Source organism: Pelophylax lessonae, assembly GCF_965119305.1.
Source record: "Pelophylax lessonae genome assembly, chromosome: 4".
Classification (NCBI taxonomy): Eukaryota; Metazoa; Chordata; class Amphibia; order Anura; family Ranidae; genus Pelophylax; species Pelophylax lessonae.
Window position 1 is genome coordinate 216,172,560 of NC_138771.1, and position 27,219 is coordinate 216,199,778.

General features: G+C 45.7%; 1 protein-coding gene across 3 annotated transcripts in view; it reads left to right on the forward strand.

The window, feature by feature from the left end:
• The window catches only part of ZNF800 (zinc finger protein 800), a 124,216-nt gene that overhangs the window by 30,172 nt on the left and 66,825 nt on the right, over window positions 1–27,219 (forward strand). Inside the window, exons 2-3 of one of the 3 annotated variants that reach the window (XM_082254769.1) lie at window positions 14,978–15,075; window positions 15,208–15,319. In XM_082254769.1, coding sequence (XP_082110895.1) covers window positions 15,025–15,075; window positions 15,208–15,319 — 163 coding nt within the window. In that variant the 5' untranslated portion in view covers window positions 14,978–15,024. The remainder of the gene's footprint in view (window positions 1–14,977; window positions 15,076–15,207; window positions 15,320–27,219) is intronic. The other 2 variants (XM_082254771.1, XM_082254770.1) reach the window with 2 other exon arrangements.

Sequence of the window (27,219 nt, forward strand, 5' to 3'; positions counted from 1 at the left end):
TACTATTGCTTTAGGCCTGGTTCACATGTATGCGGGTTGGTGGTTCACATGTATGCGGGTTGGGGGCCCACATTTGCACAGGCATAGCAGCCCATTGATGTGAATGGGCTTGAGATGCTATGCCTGCGTTTTCAGCTGAAAAAAGGTGCATGCAGAATTTAAAAAAATGCAGTGGCCATGAAATCCATCCTTCTTTTGCACCATGCGACTTACCTGCCGTTGCTGCACACGCAAACTGTTTATTTTTAAATGCCGTGCCCACGTATACAAAAAATGCAGAAAGCTTGCCAGAGCAGGAACTGCAGGTTAGTCGCATGGTGCAAAAGCAGGATGGATTTCAAGGCCACTGAATTTTAAAAAAATGCTGCATGCACTTTTTTTCTGCGAAAAATGAGGGCATAGCAGCCCGTTCAAATCAATGGGCTGCTATGCCTGTGCAAATGTGGGCCGCCAACCCGCATACATGTGAACCGCCAACCCGCATACATGTGAACCAGGCCTAAAGCAATAGTAAAGTCATTAATAGATAAAAACACCGCTCCTCCTGCAGGTTTAACCACTTCTGGATCGCAAGGATTTGCCCCTTTAAAGACCAGGCCATCGGATCAGAGCGCCAGGACCAGTCATCACCAGGTAGGCCAGACACTGCTTGATGGCTATATAATAATGTAATGTGGGCTGCTATGCGTGTGTATGTATGTATGTATGTATGTATGTATATATATATATAATTTATTAGAGCTGCACGATTCTGGCCAAAATGAGAATCATGATTTTTTAGCTTGGAATAAAGATCACGATTCTCTGTGTAACAAAAAAAAAAATTGGGATAACTTTACTGTTACGTTTTTTTTTTTTTTTTTTTATTCATTAAAGTCTAATCATTGCGTTTGAAAGACTGCTGCGCAAATACAGTGTGACATAAAATATTACAACAATCGCCATTTTATTCTGTAGGGTCTCTGCTAAAAAAATATATAAAATGTTTGGGGGTTCTAAGTACTTTTCTAGCAAAAAAAAAAACTGATTTTAACTTGCAAGCAACAAGTGTCAGAAAAAGATCCAGTCTTTAAGAGGTTAAACTTCCTTTCTCCCTGGCAGAGGGAAGGAAAAGATACAATGTAATCATTTTTGTTTATAGTTAGGAGACTTAATGCTGAAAGGGGTTAGCTGTGTGAGTGAATGAGTCATCCAGCTCACTGAAATGTATCAATTCACAAGTCAGGCAGACTTGACAGAGAAACTCTGTATTTTAAAAATGCCACAATAACAATACCGTGGCTATGCAATACCGCGATATATCGAATTACCGAAAACCGGCATATGTCTATGCCTGATCAGCCTGAAGATAAAACTTGTTGGAAAACTTATCTATTAAAGATTTAGGAATTTAATTATACCACTCCTTGTTTAAAATGTCTTCACAAGTGTATATATTGGTTGTTGTCTTGGATAACTACAAACCCAAGTCCAAAAAAGTTGGGACACTGTACAAATTGTGAGTAAAAAATGAATGACTAATTTACAAATCTCAAACTTATATTTTATTCACAATATAATATAGATAACATATCAAATGTTAAAAGTGAGACATTTTGAAATTTTGGATTTCATGAGAGCTACACATTCCAAAAAAGTTGGGTCAGGTAGCAATAAGAGGCCGGGAAAGTTAAATGTACATGTAAGGAACAGCTGGAGGATCAATTTGCAACTTATTAGGTCAATTGGCATCATGATTTGGGTAAAAAAAAGTCTCTCAGTGGCAGTGTCTCTCAGAAGTCAAGATGGGCAGAGGATCACCAATTCCCCCAATGCTGCGGCGAAAAATAGTGGAACAATATCAGAAAGGAGTTTCTCAGAGAAAAATTTGAGCGTTTGGAGTTATCATCTACAGTACATAATATCATCCAAAGATTCAGAGAATCTGGAACAAAATCTGTGCGTAAGGGTCAAGGTCGGAAAACCATACTGGATGCCTGTGATCTTCGGGCCCTTAGACGGCACTACTTCACATAAAGGAATGCTGCTGTAATGGAAATCACAACATGGGCTCAGGAGTACTTCCAGAAAACATTGTCGCACACAATCCACTGTGCCATTCGCCGTTGCCATCTAAAACTTGATAGGCCAAAGAAGAAGCCATATCTAAACATCATCCAGAAGCACAGTGGCAAAGTTTCCACTTGGAAAAGTGGAAAACTGTTCTGCGGTCAGACGAATCAAAATTTGAAGTTCTTTTTGGAAAACTGGGACTCCATGTCATCCGGACTAAAGAGGACAAGGACAACCCAAGTTATCAGCGCTCAGTTCAGAAGCCTGCATCTCTCAGGGTATGGGGTTGCATGAGTGCGTGTGGCATGGGCAGCTTACACATCTGGAAAGGCACCATCAATGATGAAAGGTATATCCAAGTTCTAGAACAACATATGATCCCATCCAGACGTCGTCTTTCAGGGAAGACCTTGCATTTTCCAACATGACAATGCCAGACCACATAATGCATCAATTACAACATCATGGCTGTGTAGAAGAAGGATCTGGGTACGGAAATGGCCAGCCTGCAGTCCAGATCTTTCACCCATAGAAAACACTTGGCGCATCATAAAGAGGAAGATGCGACAAAGAAGACCTAAGACAGTTGAGCAACTGGAAGCCTGTATTAGACAAAAATGGGACAAAATTATTATTCCTAAACTTGAGCAACTTTTCTCCTCAGTCCCCAGACGTTTGCAGACTGTTATAAAAAGAAGAGCGGATGCCACACAGTGATAAACATGGCCTTGTCCCAACTTTTTTGAGATGTGTTGATGCCATGAAATTTAAAATCAACTTATTTTCCCCTTAAAATGATAAATTTTCTCAGTTTAAACATTTGATATGTCATCTATGTTGTATTCTGAATAAAATATTGAAATTTGAAACTTCCACATCATTGCATTCTGTTTTTATTCACAATTTGTACAGTGTCCCAACTTTTTTTGGAATCGGGTTTGTATATTGCCACCCTTATCCGAGGGTTTTATAGAGATCAGTTGAGAATTAGCGAGTGTAAAGCTTGTAATTTATCCTGTGAGAGATTGTGATTTTTGGAAGAAATTTTTAATTGTTATATATTTCGGGAAACGAGCTTCAAAAAAGTATGAGCATTGGTGTTAGAGCTTGGGGAAGGGTATATGGCAGATTTATTAATTTCAGTGGGGGGCAGAGAAGATGTCAAAGATGGTGAAATGACTCCATCTACTTCTGCAAGCATGGTGTCTATCAATAGTCAATCAAGTCCTCTGACTCCCTTTCCTCCAACAAGGCAGTGAGATTGTCAAGAGCTTGTAAAATCACTGTGTACATGTAGAACTGATGTTGTGTTGTGGTTTGGAAAACATACTTTCTCTATCGTTCATTGATGGATGCATATCAGTAGGGTTATACTGCCCCCTACAGGAGTAGGACACTAGGCAGAAAAGTTCTGGCTACGCCTATGGGCAGTCCCGGAGGGTACACCTTTCTGCATAGGATGTCAGTTTTAATCTGCCTCGTCAGGAATAAGGACCTAGTTCCTTGCTGGAAAAGATTAATTCGGAGTCTGTGTTTTAACCTGGAGTCTTGCCAGCATCCCTAATGAATATTGAACAATAGAAAACCCCTGAGGAGTGGGACTTTAAACGGCAAGAACCAGGATTTGAGTATGAAAATTAAATAAATTTTATTACGAATATTACAAAAAATGGATTGACAAAGACAAAAATAACATGTATCATAAAAACATGGTCATATGACCATGTTTTTATGATACATGTTATTTTTGTCTTTGTCAATCCATTTTTTGTAATATTTGTAATAAAATTTATTTATTTTCATACTCAAGTCCTGGTTCTTGCCGTTTAAAGTCCCACTCCTCAGGGGTTTTCTATTGTTCAATAGTTCCTTGCTGGGATCTTTGGTCCTGGCATGAAAGTGTTGTTTTTTTTTTATGTAGATCGTTTTTTATAAGCTAGCCTTTTTCTCCGGATTTTTTTCCTGTGAGATCTACAAGCAACTAATGCCGGATCTGGGTGACGGGCTGGATAATCAAGATCCAGTGGTTACCCCAGCTGTCCAGCTAGTGCGTGCAGGCCTTAGTTCCGCGCTGGGTCGGCCGCAACATAGTCAACTGTCCGGGGACTGGCCCTGGGAGTTAAACGTCTTGCAAGGTCGCACACGACAGGGTCTAGGCCTATGTCGCAGCATTCCCATTTGGCCGACAGCCCCCCCCACTTCGGTGGAGAGGGGTCCTACTGATATGCATCAGAGGACTGCGTCTGTCAATGAACGATAGAGAACTGTTTTTTTGACTTGCCGTAAAATCCTTTTCTCAAGTTCATTGATGGACGCAGTACCCGCCCCTCTGTTTTGAGTTGGGTTGGTGTTACTTTTCTGACACTGCTTTGATACAAAACTGACCTCTTATGCTGGAAGAGAGGGTGTACCCTCTGGGACTGCCCATAGGCGTAGCCAGAACTTTTTTCTGCCTAGTGTCCTACTCCTGTAGGGGGCAGTATAACCCTACTGATATGCATCAGAGGACTGCGTCCGTCAATGAACTTAAAAAAAATGGATTTTTGACTTACCGTAAAATCCTTTTCTCTTAACAGGATATGCCTAATGAATAAATGTATCTTTAATTATTTGGAATTTGTTGATTGGTGCAGTGGGACAAAAAGTCAAACCTTTAGACAGGACTTTTACTTCTGTTTGTGTGAAACTTTGAGAAGATAAGTTTATAACATTCAGTAAGTTTTCGTATCAGAGATGGGTGCTTTTTTTGGTGAATGATTTTATGCTTGCTTGGTGCATTGGTGGTTTGTTTTTTTCCTTTTTGTCAAAAGAAAAAAATCACCTTGCGGTGTTGGTGTGGGTAAAGTGTTTGTACCTAGGTGATGTGAACTTCTTTTGTTAAAGTTGCTGCCTATAGGTTTAGAACTATATAGTTATAGTGTTGTGTCATAGAGGAAGAAGCAGTTTCATCTGTGTCCAAGGTGTTCTCTTGTGACGTGTTACCATGCCGACTGCGTTTTTGTCATCTGTGTCGTGATGGTTGTGAGGTACCTGAATAAGAGGGGTGTTTAGACAGTTGAGATTTGTTTGTATCATATCTTGGTTTGTGAGAAAATAATTGGTCATTCTATTGTTTGATTTAATGTCAGGCCATTTATAAGCTTTATGGTCAAATGCTTTTTCTCAAAATGTTTTTTGTCCTTTTTTACTAAGTATCTCCTTGTTAAGCTTCTCCATATGGTCAATCAACCTTTTTCCAAAGTAGGGACCAATGGATGAGTTTTAAAGTTGGTCATTTGACTGTTGGAAGTTATCAATTATTTTGTTATCCTCTCTTGAATTAATAAAATAAAAATAATAAAAGTCATCAAGTCACTGGAACATTGGTTGAGCACTTTTTCACATGCAGTTCTAAAGCTGGGCTCAATGTGCTCAAGAGGGGAAAATTTGAACTCTTAGCACAAAAAGGTCGATCCCTTCCTCAATGTACTGTTCAAATGACTTGATATGCCAAAATAAGGAGGCTTCTTTCTCTACAGTTTGGAATCAGAAGTTTCATATATATTCTCCACTCTGACCCAAAGATTCATTGTTGGCAAAGTCCTTTTGTGACTTGGGACATCAATGCTTTCCAATCCTCCCCAAGGAACATGGCCATTTCTCTTGCGTCCTCTGACGGTCACCGCCCAGTCATACAATCTGCACGTCTGGGTATTGGTCTTATCCACAGGAGTAAGCTAGGCAAAAGATTTTGTTAGAAAACATTCACAAAACCTTTTTATAGACACACCTACAGGGGGCCGTCCCTCTGGTCCAATACCCCCCATCAAGCTGCATTCCCAATTCAGTTTGTCTCTGCCTAGCATAGGAGTAGGCTGGCTTTTCCCTGGCTGGAGCTGCAGTCTCAGCCTTTTTTCTTCTCATTATTTTTTTCTCTAAGAAAGTGTTTTTTCTTTATAATGATAGCTTTTTATTTGTTCCTGCGCTTAGTCGGACTTCGGAAGACTACAGCGTTTGCGGAGCTGGCAATCACACTGGTTGTCCTAGAGCCTTATGGAATCCCAGCCTGCCATCGAGCGTTAGCAGGCTATGTGTACGCCCAGGCTTTGCAAACGACCATGTCCCTGTCCTCAGGGACGAGCCTGCGAACTGGTGACTTCGCCGGGATGTCTCAACTGCTGTACGCCGCGAGTTGCTAGCGTCCCTTTCGGCTGACGGCACCACCACCCAGAGTGGGAGGCTTCCTGTCACAGAGCGGTACCCACATTTTTGCTGGACCGGTGAGTACCATGCTACCCCTCTGTCTATGGCATTGTCTGTTGGGGTGTGTATGTGGGCCCTCTGTTTATGGGGATGGCAGTTTGATATGGATCTGTAATGTCCCCCTCTTGTCTGCCCTGTGTGTCCCTGCGTGGGCACTGTAGCGGTTCTACCGCTGTATGGGGGGTTGCGGGGGTCCCTGGGGTGCTTCAGCAACTATTTGGGTGTAGACATGGTGTGTGGGGCCGCAATCGGCGAAAAAATGCGTGGCCACCATTTTAGGTGTGGGCAGGCTGTTTGGCCTCATTGTAAGGGCAGCAGCCATTTTCTGCAATACTGTTGGCGCCGAATCGGGCGCCATCTTTGTTGTGGGCACTATGTCTTTGTCTTCAGCGGCCATTTTCCCAGAGCTTTCTCCATAGACTTGTATTGGCAACCATTTTTTTTTTGTGGCTCAGGGCTGTTTTCTGCCTCTAGAGGTTTGAGGTCACTTCCTTCCTTCTCACATGCAGATCGAGCTGGCAGCGTGTGGCGAGCATAGCACACTTTGGGGGGATTTTATGGTGTTTCCTGGCCTGCATTCCTGCCAGCATTCATTTCCCTGCAGTTTCCTGTAGCACAGGACTTGTTCCCCATTGCGGTGCATTTGCGGGGGGAACCGCGGGAATCGCCGATTTTAAAGGGCCAGTGTCATTTAAATTTGAGATTGCTATTATGGAGTCCCAGGATAGCAAATTCCATCCAGATCTGGTGGAGGGTTCAGGTACTCCTGAATCCTCTGCTATAGTCTCACTTACTGCTGCACTTGCGACTTTAGCGTCCAAAGTGGATTTGTTGATGTCTGACCGGGCTTCTAAGAAAAAGGCCTATGCCCTCTCAGTCTTCTTATTCAGAGCCAGATTTGGTTGCCACGGACAGCGTACCCCCTGAGGGGTCTCAGTCCTCTGTCGGATGAGGAGGATTCCCCCTCCGGATCAGCTAGAGAACGCGCTGCTATGTCTGCGCTTATTAGCTCTGTGAAAGACCCTTTAAATTTGGATGATGAGCCCCACCTGTCGGGTAAGCGGTCTTCCTTTGGGACCCGCAAAGCCCAGAAGTCGGGTCAGGTTTTTCCCTGTCCCGCGGAGTTTCACGATACCGTGAATGACCAATGGCGCAATTTAAAACGTAATTTTGTGGTGCCCAAGAGATTTCAGTACCATTATCCCTTTGCGTATCCGGTGGATTCTCGCTGGACTGCGGCTCCTAAGGTGGGCCACACTGTGTCTAGGTTGAAAAAAACACTTTAATGCCCGCGGTGGATTCTCCGGTGTTTAAAGACCCAGCGGATAGGCGGGTGGAAACTCTTACCCGCCACATCTACCTGGTAGCGGGTTCCTTACTGAAACCCGTGTTCGCTTCCGTAATGGTCTCTCAGGCTGTTGAGTGGGCCAAGGCGCTTTAGCGCACTCTAATTGCTGACTCCGCCCCTCCTGCTACTCTGGAGATGGTGGATCAAATTGGTCAGGCTGTTTTTATACCTGTGACGCGGCCTTGGATGAGGCCCCTTTGGTCACACGACTGTCTGTAATCGGTTACGATTCGTCGGATCGTTTGGTTAAAAAGCTGGTCGGCCGACCAGTATTCAAAGAAGACGGTGTCTGACATCCCTTATGCAGGGAATCGTCTTTTTGAGGACTCTGGATGAACGGGTGAAGGGGATCACAGGGGGGCCAAGATTCAGGACAGATGGGTTCAAGAACTCATTCGGTCAGGGTACTAGATCGAGTTTCGATCACGCCAAGTAGACCGATTCTTTCCCTCAAATCTTCATTTGACCCCAGATCGTTTCCGAGATCTTCATCGGGCGGTTCTGGATCTCCTCGCACAAGGGGTGGTTGTCCCCGGTTCCACACAGGGACAGGTTTCCTGGTTTTTACTCGATCGGTTTACAGTGCCCTGAAAAGAGGGCAAGGTGCGTTCGATTCTGGACTTGAAGTTTCTAAACCGCTTTGTGCGGGTCCAGAAGTTCAGAATGGAGTCCCTCCGGTCGGTGGTGGCATCCCTGAGTCCAGGAGATTTCCTGGCTTCCATCGACCTCAAGGATGCGTTTCTACACATCCCTATATACGAGGGTCATGGGAGGTACCTCCGATTCGCAATAGTGGAGGAGCACTATCAGTTCGTAGCGCTGCCTTTCGGCCTCGCTTCGGCTCCAAGGGTGTTTACCAAAGTTTTGGCTCCTGTTCTAGCCTTGTTGCGGGTACAGGGGATTGCCGTCCTCGGTTACCTGGACGATCTCATATTAAGGTCGAGCTCCAGTGCCACTCTAATGCGCGATCTGTCGATCAGGGTTCGGATGCTCCAGGAGTTCGGGTGGACCATCAATTTTCAGAAGTCGACCATGTCCCCTTCTGTTCGTCTCCCTTACCTGGGGATGATTCTGGACTCCGCCCAGGCGAAGGTCTTTCTTCCAGAAGACAAACTCCGGATCCTGCAGGACGAGGTCAGGTCCCTCAGGGGCAATGAGTCCTCCTCGCTTCGGACCTGCATGCAGTCTCCGGGCTTAATGGTGTCGGCTTTCGAGGCGATCCCATTTGCACAATTTCACACGAGATCTCTTCAAGCAGAATTTCTCGCCAGGTGGGACAGACGTCCTTACTCTTTGGAAAGGATTTCTTTGAGCCCCCTAGTGAGATCGGATCTCCTGTGGTGGCTCCAGTCTCTGGCTCTGACAGTAGGCAAGTCCTTTTGACCGTTGCTATGGACAGTGGTCACCACGGACGCCAGCCTGTTGGGCTGGGGTGGGGTTCTGGGCAATTTGTTTGCCCAGGGCACCTGGTCGGCGGGAGAATCCTCCCTGCTGATGTCTTGGAACTGCAAGCAATCAGGCTCTGTTTGCTCTGTTGGTCGGATCGTCTGTGGGGCTGCCCAGTGCGGGTGCAGACGAACAACGCCACTGCAGTGGCTTACATCAATCACCAAGGGGGCACCAGGAGTGCCCGGGCAGCCAAGGAAGTGGCCGAGATTCTGTCCTGGGCCAAGACGCAGGTCCTGGAAATTTCGGCATTTCACATTCCAGGTGTGGAGAACTGGCAGGCGGACTATCTGAGTCGCCAGACCCTAGACCAGGGGGGATGGTCCCTACACCCGGAGGTGTTTCAGATGCGTGGTGGGGATCACCGGATGTGGATCTGTTCGCGTCTCGGCTCAACAACAAGGTGAAAAGATTCGTGGCTCGCACGCGCGACCCTCTGGCAGACGCGTCAGAGGTGCCCTGGCACCGGTATCGCCTTATTTACGCATTTCCACCGATTCGGTTGTTATCCTTGGCGACTCCCACTATGAGACGATCTTCTGTCTCAGGGGCCGATTTTCCATCCTGCTTTACAGTCGCTGGCTTTGACGGGTGGCTGTTGAAAGCCAGGTCTTGAGAGACAGGGGTCTCTCGCCGGCGGTCATTCCTACCTTACTCATGGCCAGGAAAGCCTCGTCTGGAAAGATTATCGTATCTCGAAGGCTTATTTCGCCTTGTGTGAATCGCAGGGGTTCCATCCCCGCTCCTTTTCGGTGGCGAGGGTGTTGGCTTTCCTGCAAACTGGTGTGGAGCAGCGTCTGGCGCTGACCACTATTAAGGGCCAGTTATCTGCGCTGGCCATTCTTTTTCAGCACCCTCTGGCTTCAAATTCCTTGATCCGCACTTTTCATTCAAGGGGTACGTTATCTGGCTCCCCCCTAAGTGGGCACCCTTGCCTCCTTGGGACCTGAATTTGGTTTTGTCCGTTTTGCTACGTCCTCCCTTTGAGAACATCCGGGAGATTCTTCTGCCGGTGCTGTCACAGAAAGTTGCCTTTCTACTGGCGGTCACATCTGCTCACAGAGTGTCGGAGTTGGCGGCCCTGTCTTGCTGCTCCCCCCTATCTGGTTGTTCATAGGGACAAAGTGGTCTTGCGACCTCATCAGTCCTTTCGAGTGGTTTCGGATTTCCACCTCAACGAGGACATTGTCTTACCTTCGCTGTGTGCAAAGCCTAAGCATCCTAAGGAGATTGCCTTGCATTCCTTGGATGTGGTAAGGGCGATCAGGGTTTCTGTCGTCTACTGAATCCTTCAGAAAGTCGGATTGTCTTTTTGTCCTTCCTGAGGTACCTCGGAAGGGTACGGCTGCATCTACGGCAACCATTTCAAAATGGATCAGGCAGACGATTGTGCAGGCCTATATAATTAGGGATCAGGTTCCACCTTTCCCTGTCACAGCGCACTCTACCAGAGCGATTAGTGTGTCTTGGGCCTTCCGCCATCAGGCGTCGGTGACTCAGGTGTGCAAAGCGGCGACCTGGTAGTCCGTGCATACCTTTACAAAATTTTACAAACTTGATGTCTTGGCATCAGCGGATGCCTCTTTTGGCCGCAAAGTTCTGAGTGCGGCAGTGCCTTAGGGTAGACATGGTGGTTTTAGCCTGTCTCCTCCTGTTGGGGTTTTTTTCCCCTTTTTGTTTATTTTGCTTTCCTGGGTTTGTTCCTTCCTGTTGAGCTTTCTTGTTACCCAGTATTTTACCTTTCTGGTTCAGAAGAGGTTCTTTTCTTTGACCTGGGTGCTGCGTTGCCTTTTTGATGGTTACGTTTCCCACCCCTCACATCTACACTGCTTTTAGGACGTCCCAGACGTGCAGATTGTATGAGTGGGTGGCGACTGTCAGAGGATGTAAGAAAATAGAATTTTTGTAAGAACTTACCGTAAAATTCTTTTCTGAGTCCTCTGACAGTCGCGCACCCCACCCCCCTTTTGGGGTTCATGGATCTCTATACTGCTTGCTACCAAACTGAATTTGGAATGCAGCTAAATGGGGGTATTGGACCAGAGGGACGGCCCCCTGTAGGTGTGTATATACAAAGGTTTTGTGAATGTTTTCTAACAAAATCTTCTGCCTAGCTTACTCCTGTGGATAAGAGCAATACCCAGACGTGCTGATTGTATGAGTGGGCGGCGACTGTCAGAGGACTCGGAGAAAAGAATTTTATGGTAAGTTCTTACAAAAATTATATTTTTGTGGAAGACGGGAAGAAAAAAACCAAACCACCACACTAACAAAAAAAACTGGTTGTGCGGTCATGTATACTGTGTGTGTATGTGTGTATGTAAGTATGTGTGTGTGTGTATGTATGTGTATGTATGTGTATGTATGTATGTGTGTATATATATATATATATATATATATATATATATATATATATATATATATATATATATGTATGTATGTATATGTGTATATATATATATATATATATATATATATATATATATATATATATATATATATATATATATATATATATATATATATATATATATATATATATATATATATATATATATATATATATATATATATATATATATATACTGAATTATTTGCACGCCCAATTTTTCAGTTTATATGTTAAAGTTTGAATTATCCAATAAATTTCGTTCCACTTCATGATTGTGCCCCACTTGTTGATTCTTCACAAAAAATTAGTTTTTTATATCTTTATTTGAAGCCTGAAATGTGGCAAAAGGTCAAAGTTCAAGGGGGCCGAATACTTTTGCAAGGCACTGTGTGTGTGTGTGTGTATATGTATGTGTGTGTAGAGTGCCTTGCGAAGTATTCGGCCCCCTTGAACTTTGCGACCTTTTGCCACATTTCAGGCTTCAAACATAAAGATATACAACTGTAATTTTTTGTGAAGAATCAAGTGGGACACAATCATGAAGTGGAATTAAATTTATTGGATATTTCAAACTTTGTTAACAAATAAAAAAACTGAAAAATTGGGCGTGCAAAATTATTCAGCCCCTTTACTTTCAGTGCAGTAAACTCTTTACAGAAGTTCAGTGAGGATCTCTGAGTCCCCGCTCACACTAAGGCGACCTGTGAGGCGACCCGGTCGCCTCACAGGTCGCCGTAGGTCGCCTTCCATAGGGAAGCTGCGGACCCGTTCTAATAGGAGCGACACAAGTCGCTCCGACTTAGAAAAAGGGTCCGGAGCTTCTTTGGGGCGACCCGGAGGCGACCGCCATAGACTTCAATGTTATGAAGTCCGTGGCGGCCGATCCGAGGTCGCGGCGCGCTGCTCGCACCGCGACCTCGGAGGTCGCCCCCCCAAGTCGGATCGCCGCAATGTGAACGGGGCCTTAATGATCCAATGTTGACCTAAATGACTAATGATGATAAATAGAATCCACCTGTGTGTAATCAAGTCTCTGTATAAATGCACCTGCACTGTGATGGTCTCAGAGGTCCGTTTAAAAGCGCAGAGAGCATCATGAAGAACAAGGAACACACCAGGCAGGTCCGAGATACTGTTGTGGAGAAGTTTAAAGCTGGATTTGGATACAAAAAGATTTCCCATGCTTTAAACATCCCAAGGAGCGCTGTGCAAGCGATAATATTGAAATGGAAGGAGTATCAAACCACTGCAAATCTACGAAGACCTGGCCGTCCCTCTAAACTTTCAGCTCATACAAGGAGAAGACTGATCAGAGATGCAGCCAAGAGGCCCATGATCACTCTGGATGAACTGCAGAGATCTACAGCTGAGGTGGGAGACTCTGTCCATAGGACAACAATCAGTCGTATACTGCACAAATCTGGCCTTTATGGAAGAGTGGCAAGAAGAAAGCCATTTCTTAAAGATATCCATAAAAAGTGTTGTTTAGTTTGCCACAAGCCACCTGGGAGACACACCAAACATGTGGGAGAAGGTGCTCTGGTCAGATGAAACCAAAATGGAACTTTTTGGCAACAATGCAAAACGTTATTTTTGGCGTAAAAGCAACACAGCTCATCACCCTGAACACACCATCCCCACTGTCAAAAATGGTGGTGGCAGCATCATGGTTTGGGCCTGCTTTTCTTCTGTAGAGACAGGGAAGATGGTTAAAATTGATGGGAAGATGGAAGGAGCCAAATACAGGACCATTCTGGAAGAAAACCTGATGGGAGTCTGCAAAAGACCTGAGCAAAATCTACAATGTAATGGTTCACAAATAAACATATCCAGGTGTTAGAATGGCCAAATCAAAGTCCAGACCTGAATCCAATCGCGAATCTGTGGAAAGAACTGAAAACTGCTGTTCACAAACGCTCTCCATCCAACCTCTCTGAGCTCGAGCTGTTTTGCAAGGAGGAATGGGCAAAAATTTCAGTCTCTCGATGTGCAAAACTGATAGAGACATACCCCAAGCGACTTACAGCTGTAATCGCAGCAAAAGGTGGCGCTACAAAGTATTAACTTAAGGGGGCTGAATAATTTTGCACGCCCAATTTTTCAGTTTTTTATTTGTTAAAAAAGTTTGAAATATCCAATACATTTCGTTCCACTTCATGATTGTGTCCCACTTGTTGATTCTTCACAAAAAATTAGTTTTATATCTTTGTTTAAAGCCTGAAATGTGGCAAAAGGTCGCAAAGTTCAAGGGGGCCGAATACTTTCGCAAGGCACTGTAATAAATGTGTGTGTGTGTGTGTGTGTGTGTGTGTGTGTGTGTGTATATATAATGTGTGTATGTATGTATGTAATTTTTTTTATCTGTATGTAACCATACATATGCTTTAAATGTATGAGAGCGTGCCTGGGAGAATGCTCTTTTTATAGACCAAGGGTGGACACCAAATATTGATTTGATGTTGTGTGGTGTTTTGTTTTTTTTATTTTTTCCCACCCATCTATTCCTTTTGGGTAGATTTCCCTTTACTACTTGTCCTGTAGACACAACAGCAGGCAAGATTTACAGCTTTGTATATTAGCTTGATGTGCTTTTCATTGACCTAAATACACGTCATTGTGCATCATGATGTACCTAGGGATGGGAAGGCCTTGAAGAAAAACTGAAAAAATGTATGAAAATTTTTTTTTTTTTTTTTTTTTTTTCCCCTCCAAAGCCACTTTTGTGTTTTGGAAAAAGTGTGGAATATGTTTTTACAATAATATAGTATTCAACCACCATAACATGAAGACCTTAAGGAAAGCTTTCTGAGACTTTGTGTAAAGTCTTAAATTATTGCAAGTTGCAAGAAATATATGCCAAGTTGCATGATGTTGGGCATATCAGCTCAGGGGTGGCAGTGCTGGAGCAGGCGCCCTTCCCTAGCTGCCAGGGAAATGACTGCTCCGGTAAGGGGGGGGGGGCAGGGATACAGCAAGGTTAGACAGGTACTGGTATTGGGTTTGTTATTAGGACAGAGGGCTATCTGTCACCTAGTTACACAGCTAAGTTCCTCACCAGAGCTTACAATACCTCACCTGTCAATTGCCAATACTTGCCTTCTGCTTTCCTGCCCACTCCCCTGAAGCTATCAAGTAGCCCCTTTTTTTAGGAAGGTACGATTTTACATGGAATTCTTTTAGGGCTCCATGAGTAAGGCAGATATGCCAAAAGGAACTGTTATATTACTGATTTTCTTTCTTTGTAGTAGGGGTGCCTAAATAAGCTTTACCTTGAAATGACAAGCGTACTTTTTAATTTTTTATGCACATTTCAAGATTTGAGGGATCGTAAAAAAACCCAAATTGGGTGTGTATTTTTTTTATTTTATGGCTCTATTCTACTAAAATTCTTCTCTGGCAGAAATTTGATTGCAACCCAAGTTGCAATGGAACATCTTTTTTTGCAATCATTTCATTTTCTTCTTGCTTACTGCATAAAATATACTTTTCTCTTACAGTCTGTCGCAGCAAGTTTAATAATTCTTCCTTTGCCTTAAATTAAACCATGGAAAAAAATAACATTACTTCTCGGAAGATGCACTATTTGCGCAGAAAGGTATTCTACAAATTTATCGTTTTTAGCTGCATCCTTGCATGTTACGTGAAAGCGCATGTGTATTTAAGTTGTGCATTGTGCTGTGTTGGCAAAACAAAAGATTGCTTTCTAATGTAAGATTTTATTTTACAGCAGAGCAGTCATGCAATGGACACAGAAGAAACTAGGTTATCTCCTCAAAAAGTGACGGTGAGGGATAAGTATTGCCAGACTGATCATCGCCACCATGGCTGCTGTAATCAAGGTAATTTTTTTTAATGTGTGCATGCATTGTTTTTTGATAATTTGTAGAGTAATTCCACATGTCTACCAATGTGCCTACCAAAAAGATTGTGTGGTGTAATCTTGGACCTCTGTTTTTATGTGAGGAAATCATAGCTGTAGAAGCAAAAAGATAACTGCAAATTGCAGTTATCTGCATAGAAAAGAATGCTTCATCTATAAAATGATCCCATCCACTCTACCGAATGTTGTATGAAAGCGTGGTTTCCCTCTTCGGATACCATTTTAAATAGAACCTTAGTTACGCAAGTATGGATAATTTTATAGAATGCATAAATTAGTGCTAGAGTTTCTTTGTAAAGTTAGAAATAAAGCATATTATTGATGTGTTTTTTTTTTTTTTTTTTTTTAATGTAGGTCAGGAAGCTGTGAAGGGGCTTGTCAAGTGTTTAAATATATTTTGATTGATTTATTAGAGGGCAGAAAATGCAGGCATTAGGATTGCTTTAGCATTTCCACTCTTCCAAGCAGCTAATGTGGTGTTTTAATCATACAGCACAGTTACTGGCTTTTATTAAAATAAATTGCAGTGTGTAGCACACTGCAGTTTTGTAGACAGAGGAATGGTTCACTTTAAAGAGGTGCCTCATTTTAAAGAGGTGCCCCATTTTACTGGTTTCTAACATTTTCTCAACATGAGCAATTTGAATTTTTCTCCTCCTATCTAGACTTCAGTACACCTCCTGGAAGAAGCATTCCTGCCCACCCTTTCAGCCAAAAAATGCACACACTATGTTGCTGCACTTCAGCTGTTATCTACTACAGAGACAGGAACACAGTTTGAGTTTTAGAGGCCCCTGTACCTGGACATGTAAAACCTCATCCAGTAGAATGTCATTCTGTGGTGATCCATTCACTTGGCAATGGTGGATCACAGGTGCATGGGAGCTGGAAAAAAAGGGTCAAACAACATATTCTACAGACAGCCTATAGTAAATGCCAAAACACTGCTCTGGGCAGCATCTGTTTCAGGGCTATATCTTATGACACCAACCCCCGACTCTTGCACCCTTTTCGGCATGCACTATGCAGCCTGTCTGACAAAAGCAGATTTCCTTATGTGTGATTTATTTGGAAAAAATGTCATTGGTCCTAGAACCTTGTTTCCAGAGGCCAGAAACTCCACACCCCCTGCATCCCCCCCCCCCCTCCCTGACCCTGTTCAGAACTCGCCTTGGAAACATCCTCCTCTTTACCTTTTTTATTGAGGAAAAGTTTTTACACTGACTTAGGAGAGAATACTTTGATTTGTATACACACAACAAAATTTATCAATGTACTCTTCACACTTTCCCCATGTAATCTTCTTCCAGGACAGTTGCGTGAGAGTTGGGCTTCTCCCCCCCCCCTACAGGTAATGGGGTGGGGGTGCCCTAAACAAGTAAGTGGTGCTGAAGCACTTTAAGAGGTGCTACCCCTTTGCGGATGTTGTAGTCAATAAATGGACTGCTACACTGAAGGTGGACCATCCGGTCTCCAGACTGAACAAATATACTGTGGTCCTGGTGAAGGAGTCTCCGGTCTTTAAAGACCCTGTTGATAGAAGGATTGAGACCGCCACTTACATGTAATAGCGGATTCAATACTTAGACCGGTCTTTGCTATCACTCTGGTGTCCCAGACCATAACGGAATGGGCAAAGTTACTAAAAAGTGATTTGGAAGCAGAATCCCTCCCACGAGCCTTGCGTGGCTAAAGGACCAAATGGTCCAAGCCCTACTATTTATATGTGATGCGTCTTTAGATGCAGCCCCTTGCAGTAGGGATGACCATTAGATGCATGGTGTGGCTAAAAAGCTGGTCTACGGACCAGGCTTGTAAAAAGGCTCTGTCAGGTCTCCCCTTTACAGGGGACCAGCTATTTGCTTCTTCGTTGGATGAACTTTTTAAAGGGCTTACAGGTGGGAAGAGTACTCTTCTTCCTCAGTCTAAGGGCAAGTCTCCACGTCACAGACAGGGCCCCTTTTTTTCTTTTTTTTTTCAGCGCACAGGCAGCCCGTTTGTGCCTCTGGCACGCAGAAGGTATCTAAGCCATTTAGATCATCTGGGGGTTCCAAGAAGACGTGGTTGGGTAAGCTGAGAGCAGGTCCCTCCATATCTGCAGACAAGTCCCCTTCTGCATGAAGGGGCATCCTCACCCGTCTTTGTTTCTTTCCGGAACCATAGACCTCCTTGATTCAGGACAAACGGGTCCACAAACTGATCCAATTGGGTTACAAGATCAAAAACAGCTCTCAACCGTCGGACAATGCTATAACAGTAACTTACCTGAATCACCAAGGGGGTACCAGGTCCAGACCCCTGTTGGTACTAGCCCAGGAAATCCTAGACTGGGCCGAAGGAAGAGTTATCTCCCTGTCGGCCATTCAGGTAAAAGGGGAAAGCAACTGGGAAGCAGATTTCCTCAGTCGCCATCCAATAAGACATCTAATAATTACATCTAATAAGAGAATGGGAACTAAATCCCAAGGTATTTCAGACACTAGTCCAGAAATTCAGCTGCCCAGAAATAGACCTATTTGCTAGCCTACAAAACAGGTTTCTTTTTCCCTTTCGTGGGAAAGAGGGACGTTGGGCGGGCCTGGATGCGCTAGCCCAGATATGGCACTTCGAGTTGGCCTATGCCTTTCCCCCTCGAACTCTTATTCCTCGAGTTTTACAGAAACTCAGTCATTCCCCGGATCTTCACCTCCTCTTGATTGCGCCTTGGGGGCTGAGGAGGGCGTGGTTTGCAACCCTGAAAGCGTTATCAGTGGCGCCTCCTTGGAAGCTTCTGAACCTCCCAGACCTGCTATTGCAGGAAGCAGTTTGGCACCCCAGGCTGGAGTTCTTTGAGTTGACGGCCTGATTAGTGAGCGCCAGATTCTTGGGATTAAAGAGCTGCTTAGACAGGGTGATAGATGCACTCCTCCTGAGCAGGAAACCAGTAAGGAGGAAGATCTAATTTGGGAAACATTTTCTACTTGGCGTAGGCAGAAGCAAATTTCTTCCAACTCTGTCCCCATAATCTTGGATTTCCTACAAGAGGGGATAGAGAAGGGTGTAGCGGTTAACACCCTTCGGGTACCAATAGCAGCTCTGTTTTTCTAGACGCGAGACTTGCAAAAGAACCTTTAGTTAAAAGATTTTTGATGGCCAGGGCTAGAGCTACCCCTGTCACTGGACAAGTTCCCTTCTTGGGACCTGACTAGGGTTCTAGAAGTGTTGTATAGAAGAGGTTCGTTTTAAGTTTTTGTCCCTAAAAACTAGCCTTCCTATTAGCTGTTACAACAGCCGGGAGGGTAGTGGACTTACAAGGTCTTTCAATTAAAAAAACATTTATTTTGATCTTCCCAGATAGGATTATTCTCAGGCCAGATCCCCTATATCTGCCAAAGGTAGCATTTTCCTTTCACAGGAAGCAGGAAATAGTTTTACCATCATTTTGTAATAATCCTAGGAATGAAAAAGAAATGAAATTTCATTGTTTAAATAAGTGAGGAGACATCTCCTCACATCTAGAGGACCAGGGAGTTTAAGAAATCTAATCACCTTTTTGATTATTGAAATCTGGATCAAGAAAAGGACTGCAAGTGTCAAAAGCTTCAGTCTCTAGGTGGATCAGGCAAACCTTTACCATGTCTTATGAGGTTTCAGGTGTTCCTGCCCCAGCAAAACTGAACGTGCACTCAACCAGAGAACTGGCAACCTCCTGGGCCAAAAAAACGGGAGCTTCTTGGGAACAGATTCGCAGTGCAGCCACCTGGTCCAGCCATGGCACTTTGCTGAAGCACTACCGAGGTGGAGGTGCTGTCTCAGCAAGACCTAGCATTTGGCTGAAAGGTTCCACAGTAGGGCGTTCCACCCTAAGGTAGGCCTGTGGTTACTTTTTTTTTTTTTTATCCTCTCATGTATTGCTGTCCTGGAAGGTGAAAGGAGAAAACTGTCCGTTAGATTTGCCAGTAACGGTGTTTCTATGAACCTTCCAGGATGGTAGGCCTACTTCCTGCCCTGTTAAAAGGGTGTGGAAAAAATATAAACATAGGTGGTAAGTACCTAGTGATTATTCATCCCTTGTGAATCGGTTGGAGAACTTCTTTTTTTTTTTTTTCTTTTTTTTTTTTTTACAACTGAGACACAAGGGGCAGGGTGGGGCCTTTAACAGCTGAACTGATTGTTTCCTGTAGGGTGGAGCCTCTCATCTCTCAGGTGTTGCCGTCATGGAAGGTTCATAGAAACACTGTTACCGGTAAGTCTAACGGATGGTTTTCTGACTCTGTGATTCCTACATTGTTGAAGGCTTGGAAATCTACCTCTAGGAAGATTTTATTACCGTACATGGAAAATGTAAATCTCATGGTGTGAATCGATTATGGTGCATCCACGCTCAGTTTCAGTGGCTATGATATTGACCTTACTCCAGAGAGGGGTTGAGCAGCAGTTGGCCTTGGGTACCATTAAGGGCAAGGTGTCAGGCTTGGTGGTGTTTTTTTCAACATTCTTTAGCTATGCATTCTTTGATTTGCACCTTTATCCAAGGAGTTTGCCATATGGCTCCTCCGATACGGTCCCCGTTACCTCTGTGGGAATCTTAACTTGGCACTGTCAGTTGTTCATCCCTTTGAAAACATTAGGGAGATTCCTCTGCTTACACTGTCATACGGTTGCCTTTTTGGTGGTTATTACCTCTGCATGCCGAGTGTCAGGGTGAACGGCAGGACAGTGCTGCCAATTCAATCTGGTGGTCCACAGAGAGAAAGTGGTATTTCGACCAAATCCGTCTTTTCTTCCTAAGGTGATCTCTGATTTTAATTTGAATGAAGACATTGTGCTGTCTTCACTTTGTCCTAAGCCCAAGCATCCTAAAGAAATTGCTTTGCACTCTTTGCATGTGGTTCGGGAAGTTGGGGTTTACCTGGCGGCTGCTAAGTTTTTCAGGAAATCAGACTTTGTCCTTATGGAAAGACCTTGGAAGGGATTAGCTGCGACCATATCCAGATGGATCAGGCAGACGGTGGTACAGGCCTATTCACTTAAGGGTCAGGTTCCACCTTTCCCTGTTTCTACTAGGGCGCTGAGTGCTTCTTGGGCTTTTCGCCATCAGGTTTGCAAGGCGGCAACCTGGTCGTCTGTGCACACATTCACAAAAGTCTACAAAGTAGATGTGTTGGCATCCTCGGATGCTCTCTTTGGCCGCAAGGTTTTGCAGGCTGGTGTTCAAGAGAGCATTTAGTCTCTTTTGAGGGTGTATGTTTCTAGGTGAGCTCCAGTTGTTCCTGGTTGAGCTCTGTTACCTGGTTTTCCCACCCCTCATGGTAATACTGCTTTGGGATGTCCCAATGGTTAAGAAGAATATGGAGCGGTGTCTGTCAATGAACGATAGAGAACTGATTTTTGACTTGCTGTAAAAGCCTTTTCTCTGAAGTTCATTAACAGATGCAGCACCCGCCCCTCTATATAGGAGTTGGGTTGGGTTTTTTTTTTCTTCTGACACTGCTTGCTACACAGTTGAATGGCCTTTCTTATGGGAGGTCCTCCGCAGAATGGGTTTCCCTCTGGTCTTTATTACTTGGCTACAGACATTATGCAAACATCCGACATCAGCTCTCAAACTTGGGGGTAATCTGTCGGAGCCTTTTTCCCTGACTAGGGCTGCCCTCTCTCCCCGGCCTTATTTGCCATTGAGCCTGTGGTGGAGGCACTTCAACACCAACAACCATGCCACATTTTAAAGTCACTTAAATCCCCTTTCTTCCCCATTCTGATGCTCGGTTTGAACTTCAGCAAGCTGTCTTCACCACATCTAGATGCCTAAATACATTGAGTTGCTGCCATGTGATTGGTTGTCTAGCAATTTGTGTTACCAAGCAATTGAACAGGTGTACCTATAAAGTGGCCGGTGAGTGTATACTGGAATCTTTATTTAATTTTTTATTTTATTTTTTATACTAGTAGTAGCAGTGATCAGCAATGTTTAGTGGGACTGTGCGGCAGGTAATTTTGTCTCTAACTTACATTGGCAGGGAACTGACTGACACCTGTGACACTTAGAATGATCAGTGCTAATATTATATGCTTTCACTGTACTAATGACACTGGCTGGGAATAGGTTAACATCTAGGGTCTATTAAGGGGTTAACTGTGTACCTAACAATGTGTAATGTGTGCTGCTTTTACTAATCTATGTTAGCAGGGAGGATAAAAACAGCTGCTTCCCTTCTCTGTGTACAGTGCACTGTGTTAGTAAACACAGAGCTCTGTAATATGATTTGCTAAGCCGAATAGCAGGTCCCGACTATAATTCATTGGCCGGGACTTGCTGACAGAGCACGTGTTGTACCGAATCACAGCACAGATGGAGCAGGGATGCGTGTGCTTCCTACCTGGAAATGCCGGAGCACGTACTTATAAATAGTCATCTGGCACAGAGCAGCCACCCTTTCGCAATATTTTTGCATTGGGCAGTCCGCTAGTGGTTAAGACACTAAGAATATAATGCGTCCAATGCAGGAAGTGGATTTTAGTTATAAATCTAAAGTATTACTAGTGACTGCCGATGTGGCGGCTCTGTATGCTAATATCCAACGTGAGGATGCTATGCTTGCATTAAATTGGCCTTTTTTTTTTTTTTTTTGTGCCAGGGACAGTTCTACTCACACAAAAAAAAAAAAGGAAAAGTTATGGGTGCCAAGTTTGCACCTAGCTTAGCTAATATTTTAATGGCAAAATGGGAGGATAAGTTTGTTTTTAGAAAACGAAGGTTTGATGATGGCACATTTGAATAAGCATAAAAACAACATCAAAATTGGATTATCAGGTAGATAGGGGTGAAATTCATTTTCTCAACCTTTTGCTTTAAAGGGATGGTGACCATCTCTCCACTAAGGTTTATTTTATCTACAGATAGCTATTTTTAACAGTGGACATTACTTGATTTGGCTAAAGAACATACCTAAATGCCAACTTTCTAGAGTCAGAAGGAATTGTACATCACTAAGAAAAAGAAATAAAAGCCAGAAAGCTCAACCTTAATGTGAAAAAATGTGCAGTGTATCCCTAGATAAATATATTAAAAGATAAATATATTTTAAAAATATAAAAGAACCTAGCCAAGTAGCCTGACACATGTAACAATATAGAAAATGACTTTATTGAACACTAATAAGCTGGAGAATACAGAACCCACTATCCAACTAATCAAATCACAATTCGCCAAATATTAAAAACGCAAACATGGCAGCTGCAGGCAAGTTGTATAAACATGATGTTTCTCTTACGTCCTCCGACAGTCACCGCCTCTCCATATTCGTCACAATGGGGTAATTGACCTTTGCTCCGTAGGAGTAGCTAGGCAACAGAATATGTCAATATTAAAGCTTTTAGCATATCCCACCCCCAGGGGGTGGTCCCCTCAGTCAATACCCTCCTGCTTCCTGTATCCATACCTCAGTTTCATTGTCTAGCTTTCAGGAGTTAGCTGGCTGTTTCTGTGCTGGGGCATTTTGTCTCAGCCTTTATCTTCTTTTTGATTTTATTTGAGTTTTTTTCTCTTTACTTAGCTGTTACTTTTGTCAGCATTAGTTAGTTCTTCTGATGAAGAGGATCGTGCGGGCTGGGTCTCGGGCTGGCCCCCCTGGTCGCAGGTTGTGGGCCAGTGGCTTCCCAGCCTGCCATCGAGCGTTCAGTCAGGTATTTTTTCCTGGCATAGGTGAACGACCCATCCCTGTTTGCTGCAGGGATGCTGTGGTGAGGTGGCTACCTCACTGGACGCCATGCGGTTTCGCACCGCAGTTCTGCTGCGTCCTGGCTGCGACTCTCCCTGTCCCATGTGCAGTGGCTTGATCGCTTGTGCAGGTTCCCCACGCCATTCAGAAGGTAAGTGTACTCTGTGTGGGGACCTGTCTGTTTTAGTGGGTGTCAGTCTGGGACTGTGTAACCCTGCATGTCTGTTCACACTATTGGGCTCCCTGTCTGGATGCTGCTGTGGGCTGCAAGGAGGGGGGCTGTTATGCACTGTTCTGTGTTACAAACTGTGTGATTCCCTGTGTGACATGCTGTATGTTGTAGGGCATGCTGTGGTACATGTTTGGTGCAACATGCGGCGGCCGCTGCCGCGGTCCGCCATTTTATTAATAGCTGCAGGCATATGAGGGCTTCTTCTGTATGTTGGGAGCGGCGTTTTTGGCGCCAAGCGCCGCCATTTTGGCGGCGATCGCTCCGGCCTCATGTAGCACTGCATTTACTTCCTCCCCCGGTGGCCATTTTTTTGTAGCCTTCCATAGGTTTTATAGGAGCGGCTTCTGTTGCATCACTTCCTTTTCCCCTGGGCACACCGATCGATACAGCAGCAGCAGTGATCTCTGCAGGTTTTTATCCTCTTTAGTCCTGTATTCCTTGCCTGAGTTTGTAATTTTCCTTGTGGGGGTCGGCTTGTGCTGGTGTGTGTGAGCGGTGGGCTGCGCTCGCCGCGCTTTTAAAGGGGCAGTTACCCTTTTTTCTCCTGCACACTTCTGGGGGCATGGATTCTCAGGAAAGCAAATTTCCTCCCACTTTGCTGGGAGGCCAAGGGGCTGCTGCTGTTTCCCCTGAGGGGGGCGATTTGGCCACAGTTGTGGCTAACCTTGCTGCTCAGGTACAGATGCTTGTGGCTGCTCAATCTACAAAACAGCCCAGAGTTTCAATCTCCTCTGATTCAGAGGGCGATGGTGATGGGGCTGCTATGGCCGGGGTCCCCTTATCGGGGTCCCGTTCGTCCCTGGACTTTGCAGGGTCGGAAGGGGAGGCAGAGGTTGAGGGGGTTGATGATTCCCCCCTGGCTCGTCTGAAGAGCTTGCAATCATGGATGAATTGGTTGCTTCTATCAAACAAACGTTGCATTTACAGGATGAGCCGTGTCCGCCTGCCGTTCTGGCTTCCTATGGGACACAGCGGAGACGCAAAACATCACAGGTTTTTCCTTGCACTGAGGATTTTCAGCGCGCTGTTAGTTAACAATGGCGCAATCTAAAAAAGCCTTTTGCTGTGCCAAGTAGGTTCAAGCTGCGTTATCCTTTCACGCCCGCCACTGATGAACGCTGGTGTGTACCGCCTCCGGTGAATCACGCGGTGGCGGTTTTGAATAAATCCACTGCGATTCCGGCAGAGGATACCCCGGTGTTCCGGGAACCTACGGACAGGAGACTGGAGTCTCTTGCCCGCCATACTTACTCGGTTACTGGTTCCATGCTAAAAGCTATTTTTGCTTCCCTTATGGCAGCTCAGGCTGTCGCGGATTGGACGCAGGTACTCAGGCGCGTCCTGGTGACTGATTCTGCCCCGCCGACAACATTGGCTATGGTGGATCAGATTCATCAGGGTGTCATGTATTTGTGTGATGCGGAATTAGATGTAATTCCTTTGGCTGCGCGTGTGCACAAATGGCTGAAATGTTGGTCTGTGGATCAATCTTCTCGCAAGACTTTGGCTAATTTGCCCTATACGGGTTCCCGCCTTTTTGGCGACTCACTGGATACGCTGATTAAGGGGATCTCTGGGGGTAAGAGCGTGCTCTTACAAGGCTAAGGGCGCTCAAGGTAAGAAGCATGCTTCGTTTAGGCCCTCTCAGGGGTCCTTTTGTGCCTTTCGGTCGCACTATAAGGGCAAGCCCTTCAAGGGTCAAGGCTCCCAAAAGAAACCGTGGGCAGGTAAGCAGAAGTCTGGCCAGTCCGGGTCCGCTGCCCATAACAACGCGGCCTGAAGGGACGCCCTCACCCAGCTCTGGGGTGGTGAGACGTTTGCTCGGTTTTCTTCAACCCTGGATGGCCCGCGTTCGGGACAGGTGGGTTCAGGAAATCGTTCGGTCTGGATACAAGATCGAGTTTCTCTCTCGGCCGGTGGGCAGATTTTTTCTCTCAAATCTTCAGCTGTCTCCGGAGCGCTTGCGGGATCTGAACCTAGCGGTGCGGGACCTGCGGGCTCAGGGAGTGGTGGTTCCGGTGCCTCATCGGGACAGATTTTGGGGGTTTTATTCAAATCTGTTCACTGTGCCCAGAAAGGAGGGCAAGGTACGTCCGATTCTGGACTTGAAAGCTCTGAACCGCTTTGTGCGGGTTCGCAAGTTCCGCATGGAATCCCTGCGCTCGGTGGTGGCTGCTCTAGTTCCGGGAGAATTCATGGCATCCATCGACTTGAAGGATGCGTATCTTCACATCCCCATTTTCGAGGGTCACCAGAGGTACCTTCGATTCGCCATTGCGGAGGATCATTACCAGTTCATGGCGTTACCCTTCGGTCTCGCTTCGGCTCCGCGGGTATTCACCAAGGTGCTTGCACCGGTTCTGGCCTTATTGAGAGCCCAGGGTATCTCAATCCTGGGGTATCTGGACGACGTTCTGGTTCGGTCTGCGACCAGTCAGGGTCTGGTGAAGGACCTGTCCGTCACGATGCAGACTCTGCAGGAGTTTGGTTGGACGATAAACTTCCCAAAATCGACGCTGTGCCCGTCGGTTCGTCTTCCCTATCTGGGAATGATCCTGGACTCTGTCCAGGCGAAGGTCTTCCTACCGGAGGACAAGCTCAGGACACTTCAGGACGAAGTCAGGTCCCTTTGGGACGTTCCGTGCTCATCCCTCCGGACGGGCATGCAGTGTCTGGGTTTGATGGTCTCGGCTTTCGAGGCGATTCCCTTTGCCCAGTTCCACACGAGGGGTCTCCAGTCGGAGATCCTGTCCAGGTGGGACGGGCGACCACAATCTCTGGATCTTCAGATCTCGTTGAGTCCTCGCACCAGAAGAGATCTTCTGTGGTGGCTACGGTCCCTGGCGGTGTCGGGGGGCAAGTCTTTTCGTCCGTTTTCATGGACGGTGATCACCACGGACGCCAGCCTGTCGGGCTGGGGTGGTGTTCTGGGCGTTCTGTCCGCCCAGGGTACTTGGTCGGAGGGGGAATCCTCCCTTCCGATCAACATTCTGGAATTGCGGGCGATAAATCTCTGCCTTCGACGTTGGACGGACAGGCTTCAGGGCCGTCCGGTTCGGGTGCAGACGGACAATGCCACAGCGGTGGCCTACATCAACCACCAAGGGGGCACCAGGAGAGCCCGAGCGGCTCGGGAAGTAGCCGACATTCTGTCTTGGGCCGAGACGCACGTCCCGGCGATATCTGCAGTTCACATTCCGGGGGTGGAGAACTGGCAAGCGGACTATCTGAGTCACCAGTCTCTGGACCAGGGGGAATGGTCGCTCCACCCGGATGTCTTCCAGATGTTGTGCGCGAAGTGGGGTCTTCCAGATGTGGACCTGTTCGCGTCTCGTCTGAACAACAAGGTGAAGAGGTTCGTGGCAAGGACGCGCGATCCTCGGGCAGACGCATTAGTGGCTCCGTGGCATCAGTATCGACTGATGTATGCGTTCCCACCGATTCAGTTGCTATCCCGGTTCCTTCGCAGGTTGTCCTCGGAACCGCTCACGGTGATTCTGGTGGCGCCAGACTGGCCCCGCAGGTCTTGGTACGCAGACCTCGTGAATCTGGCGGTCGACGCTCCATGGCGTCTGCCTCTTCGAGAAGATCTTCTGTCTCAAGGACCGATATTCCATCCTGCTTTACAGTCGCTGGCTTTGACAGCCTGGCTGTTCAAACCGAGGTCCTGAAGGATAGGGGTCTCTCCCCGGAGGTCATTCATACTTTGATCAATGCTAGAAAGGCCTCTTCGGGGAAGATTTACTACCGTACTTGGAAGGCCTATTTTGCCTGGTGTGAGTCCAGGGGGTTTTCCCCCCGCTCATACTCGGTGTCTCGGGTGTTGTCTTTCCTTCAAACGGGTGTGGACCAGCGTTTGGCGTTGGCCACGATTTAAGGGTCAGATTTCTGCGCTGGCCATTCTTTTTCAACGCCCTGTGGCGTCTA